The sequence below is a fragment of the Mangifera indica genome, chromosome 15, assembly GCF_011075055.1.
Source record: "Mangifera indica cultivar Alphonso chromosome 15, CATAS_Mindica_2.1, whole genome shotgun sequence".
NCBI lineage: Eukaryota > Viridiplantae > Streptophyta > Magnoliopsida > Sapindales > Anacardiaceae > Mangifera > Mangifera indica.
In genome coordinates, this window is record NC_058151.1 from 1,083,063 (window position 1) to 1,102,877 (window position 19,815).

A 19,815-nucleotide genomic window follows, 5' to 3' on the forward strand; every position below is an offset into this window, starting at 1 on the left:
CTTTTTACGAGTCAATCTGCATGCTTTTTTGGGTCAGCGTATTAAATCTTTATTTTAATTTTTTTTTTAAAATTATTAAATCTATTAATTTTTAAAAATATTTACGAGGAGAATACACTCGAAATATTATTGAATTACCCTCATTTATGACATGGGTATTACAATTGCCACACTAAAAATTGTTAAAAATTGTTGCAAAATAAAAAGTAATCACTAGAGCCGTTGGAATCCAATGGCTGCTTGGTTGTTGATGGTACGGTTAGATTTGAGTAGAACAAAGTTTGAGCTTAATCTCACTTTTAAAGTGTTCAACCTCAATTTAAATTCGAGTTTAAATTGACTTTTAAACTCAGTTTGATGTTAAAACAATATCATTTTGACGTGTATTGATTAAAAAGATATTGCTTTAGTCAATTCATATCAAATTATTACAGTTTCCAAGCTTGCCAAAAATCTCTAAAGCTCGAATTTAAAAATTTTGAATTCTCGACTCAAGCTTGAACTCCAATTTACTTGAGCCAAACTTGTTTCAAACTCATTTAAGGGTATGAATAATTTAGTTTCAACAATAAAATCAAATTGAATATCTTAAAAGTTACAGTTTGGTTTGGTCTTATTTGAGTTAGAAATTTTTCATTCTTTTTTTCAGTTTGGGATGTGGTTTGAATAATTTTCAAATCAAATTAAATTGTAAACCATATTTCTTTAAATAAATAAATAATATACACACACATATATATATATGTATATGAGTTTAGAAGATTCAAACTATGGTAGTCAAAATTGTAATCGAAAACCTAATTTTTCATATTACGTATCGTATAATGCATTTTTAAAAAAAAAAATATTAATAAAAAATAAAAAAATAATAATTGACACGTCCTTATGTTTTAAAATATCACAACACCCTTAATATTCGAAAGTTTTTCATGAACACCCATACTACACTATTACTTCCTCTAAAAAAATGAATCTATATGTATCGGTAATATGTATTATATCATAAAATATATTTATTATATCATATTAATTTGATATATCTTATGATACATAAATTTTTTATTTATATTGTATCGTGTTATAAGATACATATAGTGTATAATAGAATATAAATAATTATGGTTTAAACTGTAATTTAAATCAAAATAAACTGTATTTTTTTATTGTAATTTGGTTTGAAAATTTTTCATATTGTTTTTTCTATTTAATTTAAAAAAAAATTTCAAATTATATTAACCAAACTACGCCTCCTTTTTTACTCATTTAAGTTAAATTCGAATTAAAATTATAGTAAATTTGACTTAAATCTACTATTGGTTGGTTGGTGTAGTAACTGTTGGACATTGACTACTCCTCTACTTATTGGAAAACATATTATGTTTTCCTATTTTTAATTATTTTATTTAAGGTCATCTCAGGGCCTAAAAGCGGGTTCTAGCATGACTCGTAAATTTCCGGGCTAAGCCCATTTGAGCCATGCTTTTTCCTTTCGGGTTGGCACAGCTCTTTGACAGGTGCAATTGTGTACAATGGACGGTGTTAGATGATTAATCGTGTACCACTACTGATATGTTGGGATCTTTGTAAAAATCCTTGACCTGTTAATACATATGGAGGTCATTTGCTTTTCAGCATACTCTACTATGTTCATACTGTTTGAGGATAGCACATCAAATGGAACCCAGACCTGCTATTACATGTCATTGCTTAATCGGCATGGCTTAAATATTAGCAGAAGTTCTTGAAGCAAAAGAGCCATTTTTATAACTTTAGATGTGATTGCCCTTTTCCTGGAAATTTGTTGCCTCATTGCAGTCGTTCCTGCCATAAACAAACAATTATCTGAAAACTCTGCTCATGTACAAATGTTGATTCGAGAATAAATTCAGATTGGCATTAATACATATTCAGACCATTATATTGAAAATTGACTTGATTATGAACAAATAATCATTTCTCGATATGCATATTCATATCTTTAAACTAAAGGCTTCAATATGGATGTCTTCATTTTGATCTACATCCCTGTACTTGCAATAAAGAACAAGTTGGAGGATGCCTAAGGGGCGACCAACCAGATTAGGGTACTGCAAGACATCAATTCACATGTGAAACTCAAAGCATCAAACATTTTTTAGGGAAATTATAATAAATGGCCAAATTACCCCTCTATTAAGCAAAAATGCCCAATTTCACTATTTCTAAGTAAAAATGCCCAAATTCCCTATTCCTAAGCAGAACACCTTAATTTTTTTTAAAATACCAAAATTACCCTTCATCACATTTATATAAACTCCCTCACTCTCACTCTCATTACATATATTTCTTATATCACTTAAATACTTACTTTCACTCTCATTTTTACTTAATATCAATTACTACGGGTTCAATCGGAAAGAAGAAATCTGTATTTTTGAATTCGAATAAAAAAAATCAATTCGTGAAAACTACATTAAAAATAACATATTATGAATAAATAGATATATTGAAATATCCTAGATTGTCAACAATAAAAAAATTACTCAAAAATCTAAAAAAACATATCTAAATTTTGAAAACTACATATTTAAATAGCTTATGAATGAGAAAATCAAAAAATTGATCAAAAATTTCGTAATTACATTGTAAAACATGTCTAAAAAAGTACATCGTAATTACAAATATCAAATTTGAAAATTACATATAAAAAAAAGTCTAGCCCGGTCACAAATAAACTCAAAATCATAAAAATTGAAAATTCTAAATTTGATAAAATAAAAAAACTGCATAAAACATATTAAAACAGTTTTATTTTGGCCTCCAAATTCGGCGCAACCAGCAAAACTGGTGTTGTTATAGAGCTCAAAACGAGCTTCGCGTTGATATATTACAGGCCCCGTAACTCCTCCCAGATCAAAAGTTATGGCCGTTCAAAGTCTGTCTCATATATACCCTATAGTTTTAAAAAAGTTAATTTCCACCCAACCCACAGCTACCCCACGGTTTAGTGTAAAATTTTCCATGGACCCCTGTGGATCTCCTCCTGTTCCCCCTCCCCCTAAAATTTTGAAAATGTTAAATTCCGCCCCCCCCCCCCCCCCCCAACCCCCCATCCCACGGGCGCCCGTGAGAGATTACGCAAAATCGACAGATTTAATCCATTTTCTGGCCAAAAATCAGTATTTCAGCCTCTAATTTCAACACAAATCAAATTTATATATCTAATAACACAAAACCCCTCAAGAAATTCAAGTAAAACAACCAAGAATCAAAACATTTTATGCATTGTTCAAAATCGGAACACTAAACATTCAAACCTCAAAATCTCTCTCAAATCTCAATAATCATAACAATAAATTGATTTAAACAAGACTTGAGATGATATACTATCCTTATTTGTCATTTTCAGTTATCGAAAAATACGAAAATCGACAAAAATCTCTTCCACCGTGGGATGACTGTGGGAAGGGCATTTTTCTTTGAATTTACACAGTGAAACCGTGGAAAATTACTATGGGAATTCCTTGTTTATATACAGGGGTAGTTTCATTATTTCATAAAAGTTGAACATTTTTGCTTAAACCTTATTATTTTGGATAATTTTACTTAAACCCCTTAATTTTGGCCATTTATTATAATTTCCCCATTTTTTAAGCATGTAGTCTTGCCTCACAAAGAGGGTTTTTGGTAACTATACAAATCGCAACAAATAGATCGTGGGTTGGCGGTCCATATGCCATCCAAAGTAAGCTTGCAATGAATGAGAAGAAAGATAAATAGAATGGCATGACTTCTACACTCTTTGTTTGAAGAACTTGCCTCTGCAACAACAAAAACATATATGTTAATTTACAATCTTTTTGGGCTTTTTCAAGGCTTCTTAGAAGAATACTACCATGAACCCATAATGAGAAAAATGACTTACCACAGCCAGTAGTGGAGAACCATACGTTGCCACAGAGGCCACCAGTGCAACACTGCCCACAAACACCTTGCGATGGTGGTGGTCAAAGAATAGAAAGCCTGATATAACTGCAGTGATGCTGAATACTAGGATAACAGGAATCGATGTGACAGCAGCCCTCATCTGTAAAATCATTATATTTACCGAGTCTCTTTCTTCAACTGTGTATGAAAGTGGAAAAAAAAATTATAGTTTTTCAGCATACAAAACTTTCTGTGGACTTAAATAACTTCCTTTCATGCATGCAAATGATTCAATATCATGTCAAATAGAAATAATTAAATTGTTTGCCTTGTCTCTTGCTGAAGCAAACCAAAAATATATCAAAATGAAGGAGAACTCGAGAAGGATCCCTAAACCGTTCACAGTGATCGCAAGGAAATTCTCCCACTTGTAGCTTACAATAGGTAGTTCATACCAAGTATAAAGGAGACAGTTTAACAGAGCAATTATGTAAGGAAGGCATGAAAAGTCCTCTGTCTTTTTGCTCTTCATCACCCTTGAAAATGTTAGTCTGGAAACATATAAAAAATAATAGTTTGTTTTTCCAAGTTAGCTGCTTCAAACATCTTCCTAATTCTAAGATGAAAATAACTTGTATAAAATAACATGCAGTAGAATATTTTGTCAACGTTACATGGGTGCAGCATAAAGTAACAAAGAAGCTGCATTGCCTGCAAGCAAAACATTATTAGTGTATTAGGTGAAGGCTTTTCTATCCATGGTGATATATTGATAGGAAGCTAAAACAATAAACAAAGAAGAAAGTTACCCATGATTTCTACTGACAGCCGCAATCTATCTCCCATGTTTTTGCCTGGAAAAGATTTTCCTAAGATCCCATAAAAAAGAGTTTTATATATATATATATATATAGAGAGAGAGAGAGAGAGAGAGAGAGAGAGAGAGAGAGAGAGAGAGAGAGATAAAAAAGGAATAATAGAGAATAGAAAGAAAAGAAAGGTAATCTACATTTTCATAAACTTGTGGTGTGGAGGAAACAGTTTACTATAGAATATAGCTTTGTTACAAATAATTTAATACAAAATCAGTGAAGGAACAAGCTAAATAGCACGGAAACAGAATTACAAAAACATGTAAATACGAAAACGGAAACGCGAAAATATATTTTCTAAAAAATATAGAAAATGGAAACGTGAAAAACGTATAAATATTAAAAATATAAGGGGTTTTCTGTCAATACAAATTTTTATTTAAAAAATACAGCAAATTGTCTATGGTTGTCCAGACAATGACAGTAAGTAGGGAATGACAACTAAACAGGGAATTGTCTAAGGTTGTCCAGACAATGATGAACTGTTGATAGCCAAACTCCTTCCAACAAGGCTGTGGCCTGTAGCAGTAACCAAAAAAGAAGGAAAACAAGCTGTAAAAAACAACCAAAATTTAAGCTTATCTACAATACTAAATGAAAGCAAATTGTGAAAAGAAGGTAAAAAATCTGTATTAATCCTACAGCTATCTTGTTGCGTTAATATATATACCAGAAAAATATTGCAGATTAATTAGACAAGGTTAGGGGATTGTAGGAAATGTGAAACTCTAAGCACCATAAATTCTTTATACCTTTCTGTTCTCCTATTTGGTTACCTTTTTTGTTTTTCTTTTCTCTTTGATTTCAACCTTCCAGGGACATAAATATAACCATGATCTAAGAAATGTTAGACCCTGAACTCGTAAAAAAATAGAAGCTTGCCACATAAGAATTCAACTTTCAAATGATTGCCACAAACACAAAAGAAATGAAGGGAGTACCCTGGCTGATCTAAACGGAAAACAAATTGGCTTTATTCATTGTTTGGAATAGGAAACCAAGCAAATAACATATAAAAAATTGTAGGAGATCGTTTCATTGTTACAACAGGGTGTATATTTTAGGGTTTAGGACTTACTCACCCTTACGCAATCACATTTGCTCGTTGCAGATGAACAATTGAGGACGAAAAAGCCTGTTGCTATGGCTGCTCCAGTAGCAGCCGCCATGGAAACAAAACCAGTAGCAGCAAGACCTCCAACACCCTACAAGGACGTGCTAGTTGACCAAATCACTTATTCAATAATCCACGTGTTTGTCAAACTGGCTCATCAAAAATTAATTTTTTAATGATTTTTAACTTTTTGCGACTCTATCCAATTGATCTGCGGGCCTTCTTTGCAAAACCTCAGCACGGCCAGCCTTAAAAGTAGTTGGGTTGCCCAGGCTGAGCTCTTTTAAACCTTGAGCCATGCCGGCCCATGCCCCATTGCTGGGTCTAAACGGAAAAAAGCAATTTTATATTACTATAAAATATGGACATGTTAATTGAAAATGAGTGTTTTCCTCTTTTACCCTTTGATCTCCTAAACCACACAATCTCCAGCTGAATTGCGCAATTTAAAGTTGTATACCACAATCTGCTAACCTCAACCGGCTGCTCAATACGCTTACCCGGCGCCAAAATTATTTCACAAGAAAAAAAAAAAATTAAATCATAAATCTCTTCAGCTTCATTCTCTCCTTGGAAACCCTAACCTCAAACCAAATTCAAAGTTTGGCTCGTCAGGTATTTGATTTCTAATCTTCTATTATTCCAGATTTCTCCCAGCTTTCTTCATTAAAATTTTAGATGGATCGGTTGTAATTTCCCTCTGTTCCTGTATTTATGCTGAATTTTCTTTTAAAAGATTTAATTTCTGTCGTTGTATCGGGCGCTAGATTGATTATATTTTGTAGATTATTTTTAGAATAAGGTTGCATTTTTGTTTATTTCATGCCAGTTCTGTTTCCCTTAGCGATTATAGATGCTGACTTCATTGTTTTTTTAGGGGGGCTGTGATCGCTGTTTCTTACTTTTGTTGGTTAAATACAAATTGGGAAGGCTAGTATATAAATGATGATGATATTTGACAGGACATCTGTAAATGACTTCATCTATGTTTGTTTTGGTTGTAGTTCCGATGAAGGAATGCTTATGTAGGTGTCTTCTGGATATGAAGCTTTTTATATGTTTGGTTGATAATTTTTGCAGACTTAGTATGTAGGTTTTCTTGATGAGATGTGGTTTTGATATGGGTTTCATATTGCAGCACTTAATATAACTTACATCGGGGTGGTTGTTCAGAATGGCATCTGTTTCTAGTCAGCCACAGTTCCGTTACACTCAACCGCCATCTAAGGTGCTACATTTGAGAAACTTACCGTGGGAATGCACAGAGGAGGAATTAATTGAACTTGGGAAGCCATTTGGTAAAGTTGTGAACACGAAATGCAATGTCGGAGCTAACCGGAATCAGGCATTTATAGAATTTGTAAGTGGGAGTGGGTCTTTGTGTTTTAATTGTTCAATTCAAGTTTCTCAGAGATTGTGTCAGTGGGTGTTCATCATTCACTTTCTTCATATCCGCAGGCAGATTTAAATCAAGCTATTGCAATGATATCATATTACGCCTCATCCTCGGAGCCTGCTCAAGTGCGGGGGAAAACTGTGTACCTGCAGTATTCTAATAGACAGGAGATAGTAAACAACAAAACAACAGCAGATGTTGCTGGAAATGTACTGTTGGTAACAATTGAGGGTACAGATGCACGCCTTGTCAGCATTGATGTCTTACACCTGGTAAGTTAATTTCTTGCTTTTCTTTTATTGTTAGACAAGGTAAACATACTACTACTGCATGTTGTCAATGAACTTCTGTAACTGGGTTCTAGTTTGTCATGCTTTGGAAAGCTTTTGTTTGACTTGAATGTAAATGGATCAGCAGGCCCATGTCAAGGCAATATCTCCAATGGCAGCTTAGTGCATCGGGAGAAAGAGCACATGTGTGTTTGTCTCCTTTCTCCTTTCCTTAACATTACCTCTTTCTTCCCTTCATTTCCTCCTCACCTACCTATTCCTAAAATTCTAATAGTTTAGGATAATTTCAATTTTTTCTCTTGTGCATTCCCTTCACTCTTTTTATAGCTGCATGCTTTGTTTTATGTTTTGGTTATCCTGTGGCCAATGCTGGCATTGGTTTTTCCAGTACAATTGCTTATAATTTTGGGACACTAGGCTTTGATCAATTCCATTTAATTTTTGTTTTTATTGTGTTCACTCTGGTGTTGTGTAAGGTTTTTGCACCAGATGGATGCTAGCTTTCCTGAATTTACTAATATTTAAATTGGTTTGAGTTCGGGTGATTTGACTGGTGGATAGAATTGTGATTCTTATTCTGTTACTAGGAGAGTTGAGTTTCAAGTGCCTATCATTGCTGTTAATCTGTCTTAAGTAAGTGTTACTAGGGCTGGATTTAAGCCGAGCCGAGCTTGAGCTCGGCTCGGTTTATATATAGTTGAGCTCAAGCTCGGCTCGGTTCATATATAGTTGAGCTGGAGTTCGAGCTTGAGCTCGTGAAAGCTAAGCTCGAACTCGATTCGACTCGTTTTTCGTTATTAAAACGATGTTGTTTTAATACATATTGGTCAAAACGACGTCGTTTTGTATTAAAATTTTTAATTATAAAATATGACGAGTAGCTCGAGCTCGAGCTCGAACTCGGCTAGGGCCGGCTCGTTTCGGGCTTGACCGAGTTGAGCTCGAGCTTGCTCGGTTCGAGTCCAGCCCTAAGTGTTACTTTTAGCTTAGAAAGAGTGAATGAATCATTTTGAAGTCAAGGGAATTGCCTTTTTAAAATACATGGAGGTAGAGGCCAAGTGCCCAACAATCTGAGAGAACTATTGTTTCTCATAAAAATAGTGTGAATTTAAGCCACACGGGGAGACTAAAGCTCTTGTAGTATAATATCAATGTTTTGTATCTTTGCAGTTATGTTGCATCCTTTTTCCTTTGATATATGAAATACTGCTGTGTACTTGTATAAACATGGAAAATTCAAATATGTATGCATTTGGTTTTATAATATTCACTGCTAGGAATAATGCAGGGAAGTTGCTTTTTGAGCTTGTAGAATATATTTTTTCCTTAAATGTTTCTTAAAGTAATTTGATTTATGCAGGTTTTTTCAGCTTTTGGGTTTGTGCATAAGATTACTACTTTTGAGAAAACGGCTGGATTTCAGGTGTATATATATTATTTGTTGGTGGCAAATTTGTATTGGCGATTTCTCATTTTTGGAGTGTGAACTCACAGTACAACAATCTTTTCAGGCCTTGGTTCAATTTTCCGATACAGAAACTGCTACCTCTGCAAAAAATGCGCTCGATGGAAGAAGCATCCCTAGGTAACAAGTGTATTACTCTTTTGACATGGCATTTAGTTCAACTGTTGTAAAAACATGTCATGATTGGGAATGTACACATAAGACATTTAAGAGTCATTTCACATAAAAGCTCTAATCAAACTTCTGATGGACAGTGAAGCCCCTCATGCCCTTATCTTCAATTTTTTAATCCTTTAAAGTTTAGAAAAATTTTGGGTCACTGATGCTGAGTAAATAATTCTTTATCTGGTAAATTGTTGGCAATGATAATTCCCTGAATGTTCATGTGTTACATTGGTTAAGCTATGTATGTACCAGTTCTATTGCTTTTGTTAGTATCATTTGTGCAACTTAAATTATTTATTGAATATTTTTCTTGTCATTGGTATCAGGTATCTTCTTCCCGAGAATCTGGGGCAATGTACCCTGAGGATCACATATTCTGCGCACACAGATTTGAGTGTGAAATTCCAGAGTCATCGTAGCAGGTAGCACAGTTGTCAGTTGCTTGACATTTGACTGTTTAATATACTGCATTGCATATTGGCTTCACGCTAGTTTCTCTATGTGGGGATACTAGGCACTTTTTCAACATCTATATGTACCATTCAGTTCCCTTCATCCATTTGGTTATATGATTGTTTGCAATAATATTATTTACTAGACTTCTCCCTTTGTCTTGATAATAGTAAGTTTTTTGTCTCATTTATGTTAATTGCGCCTACAGGGACTACACTAATCCTTACCTTCCTGTTGCTCCATCAGCCATTGATGCTAGTGGTCAGGTAACTGCGACTCAGGGGTTTATTGTGTTATATAAAATCATAGTTACAAGGTGCAATATGAAATAATGTTTGGCTCATTTGAAGCATTTACATCATGAGGTTATTTTGCCTGATTGGGGTCTAATATACTGTTTACTGCCATACACAATCATGGAACCTCGGTATCTTTTCTATGTGCCAAGATGCAATCTGAGGGGGACTTGATATTCCGTGATGCTTAAGATCACAACATTTTCGTTTTCTGGTGGAATATCTGATAATGCCTGTCTTTGAGTTCTTAATTAAATAGATTTCTTATATTCTCTTGCAGTTTAGTGTGGGCATTGATGGGAAAAAACTAGAACCTGAGAGCAATGTTCTTCTTGCATCTATTGAGAACATGCAGTATGCCATCACCTTGGATGTATTGCACATGGTATATACGATAGCAATTATTGACATTATTAGCTGATATGCTTTTCCTCAACACTAAAATTTGCCTCCTTTATACCCATGACTAGGTTTTTTCTGCTTTTGGGCCTGTTCAGAAGATTGCCATGTTTGATAAGAATGGTGGACTTCAGGCCTTGATTCAATATCCTGGTAATTTCTTGGAGCTTGTCAACTTATATTGATATAAATAACAGTCACTGATTACTTTGTGTAGCTTGCTAACTTGCTTTTTTTGAGCCTATATGCATTGTCAAAGTATAAAATCTTTTATGTTCATTATGTGGTCACATCATTTATCTTATACTAAATTTTATGAAAAACAAAATATAAATGTTACCTTGCTTTGTATGTATTACGGCATCAAAATTTGGCATTCTATAAACAAGGCATCTGAAAGTGGTTGTTTTGGATAACTTGCTCAATTCACAGTTCAAAATTTGCACCACTTGATCTATTATTAATACTATTTTATTTCCCCTTAAAATTCTATCTAATCTCCTGTTTTCTTTCTCCGTTGATCTATTTCCTCTCACCTCACACTGTCTTTTTTGGCCCATATTTTTTAGATTTTTTAGGAATTCTGATTTTTTTAAAGGATCTTTGTGTTCTACTATTCTTTTCACTATAATTGGAGAAAGAAATATGAAAGGAATGGTTTATGCTTGGATGAGGGGAAATCAATTTTATTTTGAAGAAATATTTTGGAAACCATGAAAGGTAGTCCGCATTTTGTTATCATTAGACATCCCATGCATTTTACATCTCAGGTAACATTTAAGTTTATGGTGAATTTCTTATTTTAAAATGAACTCCATATTTGCATGTGGACATGGACACGTCTGGTTGACTTTAAGAAGTTTTTACTCAAGGTATTCATATTGTGACTAATTGCAGATGTTCAGACAGCTGTTGTTGCAAAGGAAGCCTTGGAAGGACACTGCATTTATGATGGAGGGTTTTGCAAGCTTCACATTTCATACTCTCGTCATACTGATCTCAGTATAAAGGTATTTAAATCATGCCCTTGAAATAGCTCTGGTTCCATAAAAGCATAGTACAAACTGTGTGTCAATATAGGATGATTTTTATCACTTGTGCACATCCATGCTGTCAAAAAATATTGTAATCTCAAGTAGTGAGCATTGTTGAGACATCTTTACAAATACCTTTTAAAGATGAATGGCCTATTATTCAGATCTTGATGCAATCATTACAGGTCAATAATGATCGGAGCAGGGATTATACAATTCCCAACACACCTATGGTGAACCCTCAGCCATCTCTTCTTGGGCAACAATCACATCCTATGGTGGGCACAGCTGCTCATCCATACAATGGATCTCAGTATCCTCCGACGCCTCAGCAGCCTGTGATGCAGCAGCCTTCAGCAGGATGGGGCTCAGCTGCTCCAGCAGTAGTACCTCATTCCATGCCGATGATGAATAATCATTCTTACATGCCAGCTGGAACAATGCCACAAATGGGCCCTGGAATGATGCAGATGCCAGGCCAGGGTGGCATGCCACCACATGTAGGGGCTATGCCTCCAACCAGACCTGAGAAGATGCAATAGCACATCTCCTGAGAATATTTTGATTGTTTTTGTGCAATTGTGGGATGACTATGCCTATCTGAAAGTGGCTGTTCAATTTGATTGGAAATATCATTTTGACCAAAAGAAGCTTACTGGTGAAGATCCCACAAACAGTTATGAAGCTGAAATGTGTCAAATGTTGCCTTCCAATTCTGAAGGGAGCTTATGTAAGTGACAGGCCAAAGATTGAGTTATTTAAGAACTCTGTTTTGTTAATGTGAAAAACTTGGGGAAAAAAAACTCTTGTTCTTTTTCGACCTGACTATTAAGTTACTGCCATTCAGGCTTGTGTCGAGGACAATCTAGTTTTTCACAGAATTCTGTTCTGAACTTCTCCCCTAGCATGTGAAAAAATTACGTGCCTCTGAAAACTTTCACCGTGCAAAGTCTAATAACCCAATTTAATTTACATGTATAATTCACTTCCTAAATTTGACACCTAGAGTGTTTTTTGTTTGGATAATTTGTTATTACAAAAAATAAAAGATTATATGAAGATAAACTGCTTCAAGATTGACTGGTGTATATCAGTATTGCAATTGGTTTTGATGAAATGTTTGAATAATTGTTATCATGCTAAGTCAAAATTTCAATTTTTTGGTGTGATGGTCGTAGGTTTAATCATTATATTGTAGGGTTTATATGTCCAATTAATCGGGCTTTAGTCATACAAGACATAATAAATAAGTTTAGTTGAACGAACAGTCTAATAGATGGTGTTTAAAGATGGATTAGTGTTCTTGACGGTTGATGCCATGGGAGCGGCAAAATGGGAACACAATCTTGACAACGATCAACCACTCGAGACGGTTATTTCATCTTTAAACTTGTATGAGAATGATAAAATAAACACAATAAAAACAAGCCAAATTTTTTGTCTAAACAGAATGCCTTTAGTCCAAGCTAATTCCAGCATTTTTGTTTATAAATATCGTGGCTGCAGGTGGTGCATGAAAGTAGCCATTGTCTGCATTTGCCCAAAAAAGTTAAGAATGGTCAAATGAACATCTAGAAACATCGAAGTGACTATAAAGATTCATGAATTACCTTAAATGTCATCATATTGAAGAGGGAAATTTTTCCACCAGAAGCAAGAATCATTCTTAGACAAAGCAAAGCAACAAACAGCCTCTTCAGGGTTTGTGTCTGAAACTTCATTGGTCATCAGAATGCCACTTGGTGGTTGCCATAGTTGAGGTGGCACACTGGCAGTTGCCTACAGAATGAATGACCAATTGTTGGAGAAAAGCCGAGTCATATTATAAATTGAAGACTAAGAACTGTGTAAGCCAACAGAAACAAATTTTTGGCAGCTTAGTACCTTGCCAGTTGAATTACGGTCACTTCGCTGCCACTTCCAGAGCAGGCGACAGCATTTGACGCTAATGCCAAGATGGCATTGCCTGAATTCGTAAAGATTAACCTTGATATCTGTAGTATTCAAGAAAGAAATAAATGAGGAATAACTAGCAAATGTTACGTATTGTCAAATCATAATTCACGAAAATAAACATCCAACTTCAGTCAGGATTGACTTAAATGTCCAATATCCAGCGGCCAGTCCCAGTAGGCCTAGTCCACAAGGGCTGGTTTTAAAATTAACAGGAAAAAATGAGATAAACCTAACTAATGAACAACCCAGAACCAAAAAAAAAAAGCCAATAACCTAATTAGAATTCATTAGCAGATATGTATGATTCTAGAACTAAAGATGGTCAAATTTCATGTATGTAATGGAATAGGCTCCAAGTCCAAAACCAAGATATATCACAGAAAAAATTCACAACCCAAGGAAACAGCTACTCTTAGATTGTATGCCACACATCCTGAGTTTCTACTTATGTCCTCCATGGGAGAAAAGTATGGGGATATATGCTTAATGTTCATAACTGAGATCTGCCACTTATTTAAGATGCATAATTAATCCTCTTAAAAAGTTGATTTTGTTGCGCCACAGATATAATTATCCAAGCTTAACTTAAGCCTCACCTCTTGTTAGAGTTTTCAATAATTAGCAAAATTTGCATCTGCAACAGATAGGCTTTATTATGGATCTGCACTGAAATTGAATTTATAGCTAACATTTGGCCTTTTCTACAGCGGCAGTTACTATGAAAAAGGGAGATAGCTAGTAGAACACACACAAAATTTCAGCCAACTGTCCAAAAGTCCATATTACTGCTTAAATGACCAAAAGTTATGTTGTGGGTGGGGTGGATCCGCCATGGATGGACCAAGGCCAACAGTGCCAGATTATGTTATAGTAAAATTTTGAAGAGTCATATGCTCTAATCAAATTTCTGAATGGGTTAGAATTATATTCTCTAGGAAAAATTCGAGGTCCCTAAAATTAACCCAAAAATACTCTCTTTTGCTGCCAAATTTGTACCTCTCAGCTTGATTTTAGAAAATTTTCTCAACTTAAACGTTATCCCAATTGCTTATATTCTGCAAAATCAAGAAGCTCTTTGACAGAATAAGAAGAATTTAACTATAATAACAAAGCACAAAGAAGAATCAAGAGTATTACAACTGACAGCAACTCAAGTACCACTCCCTGGAATCTTTAAAGTGAACAAGAAAATGTTGCCCAACTCATGCATTATGGCAGCAGCAGCACATGACTATCTGCAGCTTCTCATCAATGTGCAGATGGAGACATTATAGAAGAAGAGGAGAGCCATAGAACAGAAATAGAATGGCTGAGTCAGAGTTGAGTCCATCAGATTGCAAGCGGTGCCAGCCTCGTGAACACAAGTTACCATCATTCACTGCTGATTGGAGGGTAGTTGATATGGGGCCGCTCTATTATCACTGTATTACCCGTGAGCACAAAGTTACCATAATTCAACAGTTATATGGGGCTCCTCTATCATCACTGTATTTCTTTGATTAAAAAAAAAAATCTCATTATTCCTACTGCTAGGCATGGATATGATCCATTTTTCTCATCTTAAGAATGCCATGAGAAGCCAAACGGTGCGTTTTGTTGCTTTTTTATTTGTTCATTCCATTTCAAAAGTGTTGTTAAGAAGAGTAAATGCAGAAACTCAAACTATTATTTTTCATATGTTTCCAGGTTAACATTTTCAAGGGTGATCAAGAACAAAAGTACAGAGGGGTTTTCATGCAGTCCTTACATAATTACACTGTTAAACTGTCTCCTTTATACTTGGTATGGACTACCTATTGTAAACTCCAGGTGGGAAAATTTCCTTGTGGGGACTATCAACGTTGTTTTGATGTTTGGCTTTCTTCAGCCTTCAGCAATGAACAAGGCAAGCAACAATTTAATATTAGCAGAATTTCTTGAAGCTGAAGAGCCATTCTGATAACTTTGGATGTGATTGCCATCTTCCTGGAATTTTGTTGCTTTATTGAAGCCATTCCTGTCATAAACAAGCAATGTGGCAGCAACCTTCATCTGCAAAATCATTTTATTTACTTATTCTCTTTTTGAACTGTGTATGAAAGTGCATATAGTTTTTCAACATATACACCACTTTCTGTGGACTTTGCAAATGATTCAAAATCATGAAAAAATAGATATAATTAAATTGCTTGCCTTGTTCATTGCTGAAGCAAACAAAATATTTATTGAAAAGAAGCAAAACTCTAGGACCCCTCCACCGTAGGCAGTGACCACAAGGAAATTTTCCCACCTGAAGCTTACAATCGGTAGTTCATACCAAGTATAAAGTAGACAATTTAAGAAAGCAATTATGTAATTAGGGAAGGCATGAAAAGCCCTCTGTGTTTTCGTTCTTTATCACCCTTGAATATGTTAATCTGGAAAAATTTGAAAACATTACATGGGTGCAGCATAAAGTAACAAAGAAGCTGCCGTGCCTGCAAGCAAAACATTATTAGTGTATTAGGTGAAGGATTGTCTATCTATGGTGATATATTGATAGGAATTAAGCTAAAACAATGAACAAAGAAGAAAGTTACCCATGACTCCCACTGCCAGGCACAATCTATCTCCCATGTTTTTTTCTCTCTCAACAAGAAGATAACTATTGCATGGACTTCTTTAGGCGATATATATAATGGAAAGAAGGGTAAATTAGTGAATAAAATAAAATTGAAAGAAGAAGAAACGTTATATAGGTGTGGAGGAAACAGTTTATGCAAAACGAGGTGATGATACTCAGCAGGAATTGCAACTCATTGGTTATCCAGCCTTCTCTTCTTTGATCTCAGTTTGGCAACTCCTTCACACGGTTTCCAAGAATCTGTTGAGTGACAAACTGATGAAGCCAAACTCCATTAAAACAAAGCTGCAAAATCAATTATATCTGAAGCTTATTCACAGTCCTTCACATGGCTAGCTTCCAGGAATCTCTTCTTTTATCCATAAAACCGTGCGCATCTTGCTCTGGCAACATAACCCTTCCAGTTTCAAAGTTTTAGTATCCTTTTTGATATTTTCTTTTGTTCTGATCCTGGACAATGACAGCTTTTCTTATATTTTTTTGAAATCTTTGTAGCTTCGGAGAGCACTTCTTACAAAAATTCATCATAGGCCAAACTAGTGTTAGCATTTTTAGTAGTTCTTCTCTGTTTAGCAACGTAAAACATGCAGATTAACTGTTGTTCTTTAAGAAAAAAATACCACGAGACTATTATTTCAATAGCTAAGACTGTTCTTTTCTGCTGTTTGTCGTGCTTGTGCCTAATCTCATGCAGCTCATTTATTCAGTATACAAATTAACACATAATTTGATTAAATGAAAATGGCACTTCTTGTTGACAGAGGTGATTGCTGGCCGTGCCTTATTTGGTGCGGCCCGCCGCGTCCTGAGTTGTGTTGGGTTATAATCTGTTGCAAAACCAAGGCTCGGGGCATGACCTATAACCTTTTTGATTGTGCCTCTATGAGCCTTTTTATAGACTTTGTCTAATCTAGTGTGGCTCATTGCGCCCCAAGTTGTGTTGGGTCATGACCCATTCAAAACCAAGGCTTAGGGGCATGACTTACAGCCCTTTGAGTCATGCTTTTGTGGGCTGCACCTAATTTGGTGCAACTCACCGTGCGATAAGTCATGTTGGGATATGGCCTGTTGCAAAAACAAGGCTTAGGGTATAATCTACAACTGTTTGAGTCATGCCTTTATTAGCCAATCTATGTGGTTTTTGAGTGAAATTGCCAAATCTCAAATTTTTTTTTTTTAAAAATTTTCTAAAATTATCAAATTATTAATTTAAAAAAAAAAAAACAAGGACAATGCATTTAAATTTTATTGAAAATTTTTTACTTGTAACGGAGACGTTACATGAAAAAAGACAAACAGCTGCTTGACCATTGGCAGTGTAGCCATTGGGCAACAACCACCCCTCAAAATGTTGGAAAACATATCGTATTTTTCTTTTAATTAGTGGGATATGTCAGGCCAGCCCAAGATGACCCACCCTAAAAAGATAGCTCCGGCATGATCTATAAAATTACAGGCCGAGCCCATCTGGGATTGACAGGTCTATTTGCATATAACGGAGGGTCGGATGGTTAATTGTGTACCATTGCTGACACGTTGGAATTTTACAACTTGAGCTGGTAAACAACAATACATTTGGAGGTGTGAGAGCCAATAGTTATTATGTTTTCTGTTATATTAAATTGCTAAAATTGATTTATTCACAACATTCAATAGCTAACTCGGTCAATCATTTTACATACACTGCTCCAGATTTTGAACTATTTAATATTGCTCTAACTTTGGCATCCATTAAGAGAAGTGGGTCATTTTCTGTTCAACATACTCTACTATGTTCATGCTGTTTTAAGATAGCACATCACATGGAACCAGAGACCTGCTACTAGAAGCAACTTTTTATTATTTTATGTCACTGCTTAATCAGCATGCCTTAAATATTAGCAGAATTTCTTGAAGCCAAAGAGCCATTCTAATAACTTCATATGGGATTGTTCTCTTCTTGGAAAACTTTGCTGATGCACACCATGAGGAACCTTCTTTAACTCTTGCCATTAGCATCATTATTATTGATCACGAGCTGCAACTGTTTGGATTTGTCTTCATTTTGTTCTAAATCCCATTTCTTATTTGGTTCTTTTATAATGCCCTTGTACTTGCAATAAAGAACAAGTTGGAGGATGGCTAATGGGCTACCCACAAGATTAGGGGACTGCAAGAAGTAAGGAGTTCAAATGTGAAACTCTAAGCACAATAAATTGTTTAAGCATGTAGTTTTTCTTCACAAAGAGGGTTTTAATAGCTATACAAACCGCAAGGAACAGATCGTGGCTCAGCAGTCCATAGGCCATCCAAAGTGAGCTAGCAATCAATGAGAAAAAAGATAAATAGAATGGCATGAATTCTACACTCTTTGTTTGAATAACTTGCTTCTGCAACACCAAATATTAATTACATGAATCAAAGAGTCTAAAGGAGATTGTTTTGTGTGTGCAATACTTAGAAGAATACTACCAGGAACCCATAACGAGAAAAGGTGACTCACCACAACCACCAGTGGAGAACCATACATTGCCACAGAGGCCACCAGTGCAACACTGCCCACAAACACCTTGCGATGGTGATGGTCATGAAATAGAAATCCTGAGATAACTGCAGTGACGCCGAACACTAGGACAACAGGTATCAATATAGCAGCAACCTTCATCTGTAAAATCATTATATTTACTTTATATTTCTCTTTCTTGAACTATGTATGCAAGTGCATGCAGGCAAGAATACAATATACATATATATATATATATGGAAATAAAATTATTCTTTCTCAGCATTCACCATTTTCTGGCGACTTGAATAATAACTTCCTTTCATGCATGCAAATGAATCTAAATCATGCCAAATAGACATGGTTAAATTGCTTGCCTTGTCTCTTGCTGAAGCAAACCAAAAATATATCAAAATGAAGGAGAACTCAAGAAGGGTCCCTAAACCGTTTATAGTGACCACAGGGAAATTCTCCCACCTGCAGCTTACAACAGGTAGTCCATACCAAGTATAAAGGAGACAGTTTAACAAAGCAATGATGTAAGGAATGCATGAAAACCCCTCTGTGTCTTTCTTCCTGAGCACCCTTGCAAATGTTAATCTGGCAACATATAAAAAATTTAAGATTTGAGTTTCCAAGTTAGCTTCTTCAAACCTCGATAAAGTATAACTTAAGTCTAAGAATAAAATAACTTGTATAAAAATATATAACATGTAGTGGAATATTGTATCAACATTACATTGGTGCAGCATAAAGTAACAAAGAAGCTGCATTGCCTGCAAGCAAAACATTATTAGTGTATTAGGTGAAGGCTTTTCCATCTATGGTGATATATTAATAGGAAGTTAAAACAATAAACAAAGAAGAAAGGTACCCATGACTCCTACTGCCAGGCGCAATCTATCCCCCATGTTTTTTCCTGTAAAAATGGTCCTAAGATGGAGAAAATTAATGGTCCCAACAAAAGGAGTTACAAAACAACTACATAAGAAAGTTGCATGGATTGTTTAACACCCTTTAGGGGATATAAATAATGGAAAGATGGGCAAAAGAGAATAATATAAATTGAAAGAAGCAGAAGTGTTGTCTACATCTTTGTAAACTTGTGGCAGAAAACAGTTTACTACAGCACCAAGCTTTGTTACAAATTGTTTAATGCAAAAGCTTTCATAGAAAAAGCTTTAGTATACTTTTTAAAATATATCAGAGGAAAATAATAAAGCATTTGTTTTGGTATTTGAATTTTCATGAGTGGAAGCTGTCAGTTACTTCCACTACCCACTTGAAAAAATTTAATTAGGTTTTGTTTGTCTGACTCTTGATGCAATATATACCACTAATATCTTATTCAGCACTTCTTTTAATTATGTTACAAAACTTATCGT

The 19,815-nt window shown here is 35.0% G+C and overlaps 2 protein-coding genes and 2 long non-coding RNA genes across 9 annotated transcripts; 1 reads left to right on the top strand and 3 right to left on the bottom strand.

Moving 5' to 3' along the window:
- Window positions 1–1,920: 1,920 nt before the first annotated feature.
- Window positions 1,921–19,566, bottom strand: LOC123197831 (bidirectional sugar transporter SWEET3-like). Of its 2 annotated transcripts, none has more exons than XM_044612257.1 (6): window positions 19,305–19,566; window positions 19,170–19,206; window positions 18,808–19,030; window positions 18,431–18,592; window positions 3,627–3,800; window positions 1,921–2,131 (listed from the first exon to the last, which is right to left on the bottom strand). In XM_044612257.1, exons 1-5 carry the CDS (start codon window positions 19,339–19,341, stop codon window positions 3,630–3,632), a joined length of 630 nt encoding a protein of 209 aa, XP_044468192.1. In that variant the 5' UTR covers window positions 19,342–19,566; the 3' UTR covers window positions 1,921–2,131; window positions 3,627–3,629. The 2 variants fall into 2 exon arrangements, with proteins under 2 accessions (XP_044468192.1, XP_044468191.1); XM_044612256.1 differs by lacking the exons at window positions 1,921–2,131; window positions 3,627–3,800 and adding exons at window positions 17,533–18,097; window positions 18,198–18,317 and having other exon boundaries at window positions 19,305–19,542.
- On the bottom strand, window positions 4,558–6,135 carry LOC123197832. Its single transcript, XR_006497930.1, has 4 exons — window positions 5,857–6,135; window positions 4,916–5,297; window positions 4,716–4,775; window positions 4,558–4,617 (listed from the first exon to the last, which is right to left on the bottom strand). It is a non-coding gene; the product is annotated as an uncharacterized LOC123197832 (long non-coding RNA).
- LOC123197830 (polypyrimidine tract-binding protein homolog 2-like) lies at window positions 6,350–12,248 on the top strand. 5 transcript variants are annotated; one of them, XM_044612251.1, is made up of 12 exons: window positions 6,365–6,507; window positions 6,770–6,917; window positions 7,031–7,252; window positions 7,351–7,560; window positions 8,939–9,001; window positions 9,090–9,163; window positions 9,535–9,630; window positions 9,870–9,927; window positions 10,238–10,342; window positions 10,428–10,509; window positions 11,254–11,366; window positions 11,576–12,248. In XM_044612251.1, the coding sequence occupies exons 3-12, from the start codon at window positions 7,067–7,069 to the stop codon at window positions 11,930–11,932; spliced, it is 1,344 nt and encodes a 447-aa protein (XP_044468186.1). In that variant the 5' UTR covers window positions 6,365–6,507; window positions 6,770–6,917; window positions 7,031–7,066; the 3' UTR covers window positions 11,933–12,248. The 5 variants fall into 5 exon arrangements, with proteins under 5 accessions (XP_044468185.1, XP_044468186.1, XP_044468187.1 ...); XM_044612250.1 differs by lacking the exon at window positions 6,770–6,917 and having other exon boundaries at window positions 6,350–6,507; XM_044612252.1 differs by lacking the exons at window positions 6,365–6,507; window positions 6,770–6,917 and adding an exon at window positions 7,703–7,763.
- LOC123197833 lies at window positions 12,784–13,391 on the bottom strand. Its single transcript, XR_006497931.1, has 3 exons — window positions 13,275–13,391; window positions 13,001–13,169; window positions 12,784–12,920 (listed from the first exon to the last, which is right to left on the bottom strand). It is a non-coding gene; the product is annotated as an uncharacterized LOC123197833 (long non-coding RNA).
- Window positions 19,567–19,815: the final 249 nt, after the last annotated feature.